Source organism: Phoenix dactylifera, unplaced genomic scaffold (genome assembly GCF_009389715.1).
Source record: "Phoenix dactylifera cultivar Barhee BC4 unplaced genomic scaffold, palm_55x_up_171113_PBpolish2nd_filt_p 000146F, whole genome shotgun sequence".
Lineage (NCBI taxonomy): Eukaryota > Viridiplantae > Streptophyta > Magnoliopsida > Arecales > Arecaceae > Phoenix > Phoenix dactylifera.
Window position 1 is genome coordinate 889,746 of NW_024067700.1, and position 8,621 is coordinate 898,366.

Below are 8,621 nucleotides of genomic sequence, written 5' to 3' on the forward strand. Positions count from 1 at the left end.
CCTTCCACTTCAACCAGTCTTCTACCATTTCAACACCTAAAGCTCTGCTGGCTCATACTTCAGCATCTCTATGGCACCTTCGTCTCGGTCACCCTGCCAGCAATGTTGCAACTCACATAACCAAACTCAAGGGCATTCAGCTCAATCAGTCTTCTTCTCTGTGTTCCTCGTGCTGTATGGCAAAAAGCAGTCGCCTAGTATTTCATTCTACCACAATTTGCTCCACGATACCTCTTCAACTCATCCACTCCGACGTTTGGGGACCTTCTCCTCATCCCTCAGCATCTGGTTTTAGATACTATGTCTTATTTCTTGACGATTTTTCTAGATTTTCCTGGGTATATCCCATGAAATGTAAATCAGAAGTGTTCTCCAATTTTCTGAATTTTAAGAACCTTGTTGAAAACCAGTTCTCTACTAAAATTAAATGTTTTCGGTCTGACGGTGGGGGCGAATTCAACAACACCATCTTTCATTCTTTCTTCTCTAAAATGGGTATTGTCCATCAAATGTCGGCACCCTACACTCCGGAGCAAAACGGCGCAGCAGAACGCAAACACCGTCATATAATCGAAGTTCTTCGAAGCCTGCTTATACACTCAAGTGTTCCACCTCAATTCTGGGTGGAGGCCCTTCATACAGCAGTGTTCTTAATCAATAAATTACCTACACCTCTTCTCAATCACAAATCCCCGCATGAAGTTCTACTACAAAAACCACCGGACTATAATTTTCTACGAGTATTTGGGTGCCAATGTTTTCCATGGCTTCGACCGTATGCTCAGAACAAGCTCTCACCTAGATCTGCTCCCTGCATTTTCCTTGGGTATTCTGCAAATCACAAAGCATATAGATGCTACAATCCAGCTACAGGACGTGTTTTCATTTCCAGACACGTCAGATTTAATGAGGTATGTTTTCCTTTCTCTCAAGCTCATCAGTCTACCTCTCAAGAACCACCATTGCTTCCATTCCCATTACTCGTTCCACCTTCCAACATACATACTACACTCCCACCTGCTACAAATCACACAGCACCTTCAGACACAAGTCAGAATCCTTCCTTCTCCTCTCCACAGCCACCTTGCAACTCTGATATTCCTGTCTCTACACACCCTTCTCCATTATCATCTCAACAACCTGCTGAAATTCCTGCTACAACCCATCATATGATCACTAGATCCAAAACTGAATCGCTAAAACCAAAAAGAATTTTTTCTCTGGTCACTATGACTACATCTCCTCAAGAACCTACTTGTTATACAACGGCATCTTCTGATCCCCTTTGGAGGAAAGCTATGTCGCAAGAATTTGATGCGTTGCTTCAACAAAATACTTGGGATCTCGTTCCAAGACCCTCCACACAAAATATTCTTGGCTGCAAATGGACCTACCGTATCAAACAAAATTCGGATGGTTCCATTGCACGCTACAAAGCCAGATTGGTCGCCCAAGGGTTCAAGCAACAGTATGGAATAGACTATTTTGAAACATTTACACCTGTGGCAAAATTTCAAACAATCAGGATTTTAATCGTATTGGCTTTATCATCCGGTTGGTCTATCAAACAGATAGACGTTTCAAATGCATTCTTGCACGGCACCTTAGATGAAGTGGTTCTAATGGAACAGCCTCGTGGTTTCATAGATCCCCTAAAGAGCAATTATGTATGCAAGCTTAACAAGGCAATCTATGGCCTCAAACAAGCTCCGAGACGTTGGTTTGCCACATTCACGGACTTCCTGATACAACTGGGTTTTCAATTTAGCAGCGCAGACCCATCCCTTCTCACTTTTCATCAACGGGACATTGCCATGTATGTTCTAATTTATGTCGATGACATCCTAATTACAGGAAATATTGATGCTGCAGTTTCTGATCTGCTTCTTCAACTCCATAAACGGTTTCTTATCAAAGATCTGGGACAACTTTCCTTTTTCCTGGGCATTCAAGCTTCTTATTCCCCCTCCGGAGTCACTCTTCATCAATCCAAATATGCAGCACACATTCTCAAAAAGGCCGGAATGTCAGACTGCAAACCGGTGCATTCTCCTTTATCCACTAAAACACTAATTTCAGATGATTCTGATACCTTTTCAGATCCAGAATATTTTCGTAGTCTGACAGGCTCTCTTCAATATCTTACTATTACCCGTCCTGACATCACTTTTGCGGTGAATTATATCAGCCAATACATGCACAGGCCACTAAACATTCACTTTCAGATGCTGAAGCGAATTCTTCGCTACATACAAGGTTCCATGAATTACTGTCTTCAATTCACTCCGGGGAAATTAAATCTTTCTGCCTACTGCGATGCCGATTGGGCAGGAAATCAGAGTGATCGACGATCCACAACTGATTTTTGTATATTTCTCGGCCCAAATCTCATTTCATGGCAAGCAAAAAAACAGCCGACCGTTGCCCGTTCTTCAACAGAGGCAGAATATCGCGCCCTTGCTGCAACCACATCCGAAATTATCTGGTTAAGAAGGTTACTTAAAGATTTTCGAATTCCTATTTCCTCTTCCACAGATTTATTTTCAGATAACATCTCTGCCATGTTACTTGCTTCAAATCCAATTTTCCATGCACGCACAAAACACATTGAAGTGGATTACCACTTCATTCGGGAAAAAGTTCAATCGAAAGAAATCAGACTTGCTCATATCTCCTCCATAGACCAGCCGGCTGATATCTTCACAAAAGCCTTGTCCACCAAACGACACCATTCTATCATCTCCAAGCTTCACGTTGGTCCAACATGTTCAGCTTGAGGGGGCCTGTTCTCATATCACTTTTGAATCAACGAATATCCCGGCTGATGCTTCCAGACTATTTCATCTCATCGCACCGCTTCTGGCTTCACCCACAGCAGCGTACCGGATTTCTGAACGTTTCAGCATAACGGCGTAACAGCACCTGACATTCCATAACAGCCTCTGACATCTTGTAACAGCCTCATAACCGATTACTTTTCAGCACTAATTCTCGATGAGAATTCTGTATATAATGTAAGCAAATATTCTGAAATGTAGTGATCTTCTACCTAGCATTACAATCAATGTTTACAGAAAACCATGGTTGAATACGTCGACGATAAAACCAAGTATTGTCATTGCTTTAGCAAAGCAAGAGGCATCCATAGAAGGTGATGTGCTAAGAACGTGAATCAAGAAGAAAAAAAACATCTTCCTTGCCCATCCCGCCCTTTCTATAGTTTGTCTTCTCCCTCTCCTTCTGTTAGAACCCCTCCCAGACCCAGCGTTAAATCCTTTCTCGCCGAAGAAGAAATGGTTGGGCTGGCTCGAAATGCCCTAGAGCAATCCCGAAATTCCATCGCTGTCCTTCACCTTCGTCCTCGACCTCCCAATCTCCCCCGATGGCGATCTCTGAGCTCCGGCGAGCCCGGCGGCTCCCGCGGTAAGGACAGCGCCGGCAGAGGTGGAGCAGAGGAGCCGGTGAGGAAGCTCGGGGTCCTCCTCCAGGGCGGCCGATTCCAGGCCTCTCTATCCCTCGCCAAAGCCCTAATTCGCTCCAACAAAGCCCTATTCCCTTCTCCTTTCCACCTCTACCGAGCCCTCTTCCTCTTCTTCCCTTCTCCAATCCCCTCCGCCGCCAGTCTCCTCGTCGCCGCCTGCGCCCACCTCAAATTGCCCGACGACGGCCTCCATCTCGTATCACACATTGCCGAGAGCCGCCACCCGTTCCCCTCTCTCGCCTCCTGTAATCTTCTTCTCGAAACCCTCGTCCCTCTCGGAAGGTGGTCCGATGCCCAATCCCTCTTCTCCCAGATCGTGGCCTCCGGGACCAGTCCTGATACTTTTACCTATAACAAGCTCATCCAGTCCAAGGTCAAATTGGGCGATCTCAATGGAGCAGTGGCATTGCTGGACCAGATGGAGAGGAAAGATCAGCTAAAGCCCAATGCTTTTACATACAATGTCTTGATCTCTGGTCTGTGGAAGGAGCATCGAGGGAAGCATGCTGTCAAGCTGTTTGACGAAATGCTTGAGAGAAAAATTGCGGCGACGCAAGTTACGTACAACACCATGGTTGATGGATACTGCAAAGCTGGGAACTTGGATGCTGCTTTTGGGCTTCGCGATCAAATGTTGGATGCAGGATTCAAGCCGAACTTGAAAACCTACAATGCTTTGATTTCCGGGCTCTGTCGTGCTGCCCGTATGGAGGAGTGCATAAGGTTGTTGGGAGAGATGGAGGCTAATGGGCTCATACCGGATGGGCTTACTTATAGTATTTTATTCGACGAGCATGCAAAGTGTGGGAATTCAGAAGTCTCTGTGGCGCTCTTTGAAGAAATGGCAGGGAAATGTGGTAAAATAGGGGACTACACATGTAGCATTCTGTTGAATAGGCTCTGCAAGGATGGGAAGGTTTCAAAGGTGGAAGGGGCCATGGAGAGGCTAGTGGAGACGGGCATGGTTCCGACGACGGTGGCTTACAATACCATCGTCGATGGATACCGACGGGTTGGCGACCTGGAGGGGGCATTCGCAGCGGTGAGGCGGATGGAGTTGCATGGACTGAAACCAAATTGTGTAACTTACAATTCGCTCATGCATGGGTTGTGTAAGTTGCAGAAGATGGCTGAGGCAGAGGAATTGGTGATGGAGATGGGAAAGAATGGAGTGGCCCCGAGTGTGGAGACTTACAATATCCTGATTGATGCCCATGGACGGGCTGGCCGGTTCGAGAGGTGTTTAGAAATTCTTGATGAGATGCCAGAGAAGATGGGGCTTAAGCCAAATGTGGTATCCTATGGCTCTCTTGTGAATGGCTTGTGCAAGAAGGGAAAACTCCTCGAAGCAGAAGCCATCTTCCATGACATGGTGAATAGAGAAATTTCACCCAATGTGCAGGTCTGTAACATGCTTATTGATGCATATTGTGAAGAAGGTAAGTTCCAGAAAGCCCGTGCGCTGATTGAGGACATGAAGGGAGGAGGGATCTCTCCAAGTGTCGTAACTTATAATACTCTCATAAAAGGTCTTTGTAAAGAAGGGCGTATATCTGAAGCTGAAGAACTGACCCTTTGTCTAGAAGATGGTGGTCTGAGGCCCGATGTAGTTACATGCAATATAATGATCTCGGCACACTGCAACGGCGGCAATACACATAGAGCTTTGGAGGTATACGAAGAGATGGAGAAGTTAGGAATCAAACCAACTCTAATCACATATCGTGCATTAATAAGTGCAATGTGTAATGAAGGAAGGATGGAAGAAGTTGATAAGTTACATCAGCAGATGTTGCAGAGGAATATGGCTCCTAATAGAGGCATTTATAACTTACTTTCACATGGGTATGCAAAATGTGGAGATGAACGCAAGGTTCTTTCTTTACAGAAAGAGATGGCCGAGAAGGGCATATTAACTGAAGAGATGAGAAGAAATAATTCGGTAATGGATAAATTTGCAGTTCAGGTGTGAGTGACATATTGCTTGATATAGAATTAAAGACTTAAACCAGCAGTGTTGCCGGTAATTTGCTGTTCAAAGGGTTTCCCAAGCTAAATGATTGCCTTCAATACCTTTTCCATGTCAAGCATGACAAGCATTCTCTTGTCAGAAATTTAAGTCACCACAACACACTCAAAATTTCACATCTGTCATCCTTGAGCAAAAGGGTTTCTAATGAAGCAAGCCACCATATCTAGCTTAACTCTGTGAGCAATATGTTTATAAAAATGCCAGTCTTTTTCCAACAGTGCGTTATTGTTTCTCCATGCCCATTTTGCTGAGAAACACTGGATTTTTCATCACCACCTTGATATGCTATAGTGACAGCCAGACAAAGGACCATGAGAATCCAGTTTATTTTGGGTATGTATATCTGACCATAAATCCACCTTGATGTCTGGACAACCTTGACACGTGGAAAACAACCCAAAGCATGACACTGCTTGACAATTCAGAATGTTGCTGAGATGATGGCTTGGCTAGCAACTATAGCAGCAAGAGTGGCACCACAAAAACAGGCCAAAACACAGGTTCTTCAAGAAAAATGCAAACACAACATAAACATATTATGTCTGAGCAAACGTTTGCATAATCTGAAGGTATTGACGCTTACCCGGAATGGATTCATAGAAGCTTATAGGTATATCAGAAACATTTTTAGAAAGAAATTCTGCCTGCCCCATATACTGCAATACCAGACAAGGGTAGATGGCAGCAACAAAAGCAACCTGCACATAACAAGAATGTCACCGAGTTTCACAGTATAAATCACATGAATCAGGTAAGAAAGTGTACATGCAATGATGCAAAGATTGCAGGAGAAATACAAGTAGGTAATACTGGATACATGACCTTTCTAAAAAAAAAGCACCAACGTGCCCACCAAAACAAAATCTATATGCTCTTTCAACCTTAGATTGAATTCTTTACGGTACAAACTAAGGTTTACTATGCTAGTACCGGGCACCGTACTGGTTGCCGGTGGCACGAGTCGGTACGGACCATGCCGGACCTGCACCGAGAGAGAAAACCAGCCGGAGCCAGAGAAAGAGAAGAGAAAGAGAGAGCAAGCGGGGAAGGGAGAGAGAAGAAGTGGTCGCGGTAAATATCGCAAAGTTAAGAAAAATTATTTAAAAAAAAATAAGTGATGCCAACAATGGGTTTGTCGACTTAAATTTAAAACCTGTAAAAATAAAATGGGCCTCCTCCGGGCCCTTGTTTCGAATGAAGTAGGGGACCGGAGGTGGAGCCCAACTCCACATCTCCCAGGCCTCTGCCTTCTCTGCGCGGAGGCTCCAGCCATGGGCCGGCCTCTCTTCCTTCCTCTCTCTCTCTCTCCCTCCCCACTTTCTCTCTCTCTCTCTCTCTTCCTCTTTTTTCTTCTCCTTCTCTCCTTCCAACAACGGCGTCTCAGTTTGGTCGCCGGAACCATCCCGATCCGCCGCCGGTACGGCTCGGGATGCCCTGAACCGGGTGGTTCCGACTATACCAAACTAAACCAATCAAGAACCAGGATGGCTCGGTCCCTTAAAAAGCCACCAAGCTCCCCCCCCTCCGAAGGTTTCAACCCTTTTGATCGATCGATCGATCTCTCCCTCTCACTCAATTGATCTCTCTCCCCTCCTCTTCCGCCATGATGGAGCTCAAAGCTCCATGGCACGTGTCGCCAAAGACCACCAGTGATGGTCACTTAGACGCTCCCCACAATCAACCCCGGTAGCAACTCTCATGAGCTCTCTCTTTCTCACTCCCTCTTCCCCCTCTACCCATCCCTTTTTCGCTTTTTATTCTCCTCTTTGACCCTAGGTTCTCCCAAAGGGTTAGGGTTTTTCCTCCCTCTCTCCCCCTCTCTCCCCTCCCTCCCTCTCTCTTTGTCCCTCCCTTCCTCCTCTCTCGCCCCCCCTCCCTTGTCCTCCCTCTCCTTAAAGGAAAATCTCTTAAAAGAATACTAGAAGAAGATGGATGAATCTCGAAAGTAAGGCTTTTTAAATCTCCTTTTCTTTCATTAATCTTTTAAAAAATAAATATAGCCTCTATTAATAATGTGAAATTTGCCCTAACATAATTTGGGTCGAATTCCTATTCCTAATCTTAGTAAGACTCTTTTTTCTCAAATAGATATCTCTAGTAAAAAATAAAAATCTCGAGGAAGTAGATCTCGACTTTTACATCAACTCTGTAATCTGTCGCTTCTCTGAATTCCTATCGGATAGAAAGCCAAGTTCGGTCAAAGTTTTACCCAAAAAGAAAGCTTTCGGTTTGACTAATTGTTGCCCAAGGAGACAACCCAAGAGGGGGAGGGGGGTGAATTGGGTTTTAATTAATTATTGCTCAATTAAAAATAAGGTGTGTGATTAACTAAATATATTGCAAGTGAATTAGTTAAATCACTAGATGCAATGAGTGAAGAGAGTGAAAGAGACAAGGTGCAATACAAAAATAGAAAGATTTATAGTGGTTCGGAGCCAACTCTTGCTCCTACGTCCACTCCCCAAGCCGCACTTGGGAGTTCACTATAATCCCTAGGATTATAGCCGGTTGTTTTACAAGCTCACAACCCAACTTGTTGTTTTCATGAGGTCACAACAAACTCGGTCGGTTTTGATAGGCTCACCGACTAGAACCATCCGATTGTTTTTCTGCGTTCACAATCAAACCCAGTTAGTTTTTTCCGGTTCACCAACCACAACCTTACACCGTTGGTTTTATCTTTGGCTCACCAACAAACCTTACAACCCTTGATTCAATCTCCTGATTGAATCAAGTAAGAAAAAGACAAAGTTTAAGAGTTCACAAAGAAAGCTTCTAAAAAGCAAGTGTGGGAACAATATAAGTAAAGTAGAGTTAGAAGCCCTCAAATAGATTTTAGATGAGAAAGTGGGGGCTTCTCGATTTCTGAGTCTCCTCTTGAATGTGCCGAAGAATAGAGAACAGTAGCAGAGCCTTGAATGCGAGGAAAGCACTTTTTGATTTGAGTTGAGTGCACCTCTTCCTTCTTTTGCTTGTATTTTCTCTTAGGAAGCTCTTGATAATTGAAATGCTTTAATGCTCAGATGGAATAGCTCTCTTGTTGTCTACTACTATTCACTCTGGCTATTTAAGTGGTTCCATTCGAAAACTAGCCGTTAGAGAGTGATT

The 8,621-nt window shown here is 44.4% G+C and overlaps 1 protein-coding gene across 1 annotated transcript; it reads left to right on the forward strand.

Annotated features, from left to right (window-relative positions):
• Positions 1 to 3,159: 3,159 nt before the first annotated feature.
• LOC103698576 (pentatricopeptide repeat-containing protein At5g12100, mitochondrial-like) lies at positions 3,160 to 5,988 on the forward strand. Its single transcript, XM_026801644.2, has one exon. It carries the CDS (start codon positions 3,294 to 3,296, stop codon positions 5,451 to 5,453), a length of 2,160 nt encoding a protein of 719 aa, XP_026657445.2. The 5' UTR covers positions 3,160 to 3,293; the 3' UTR covers positions 5,454 to 5,988.
• Positions 5,989 to 8,621: the final 2,633 nt, after the last annotated feature.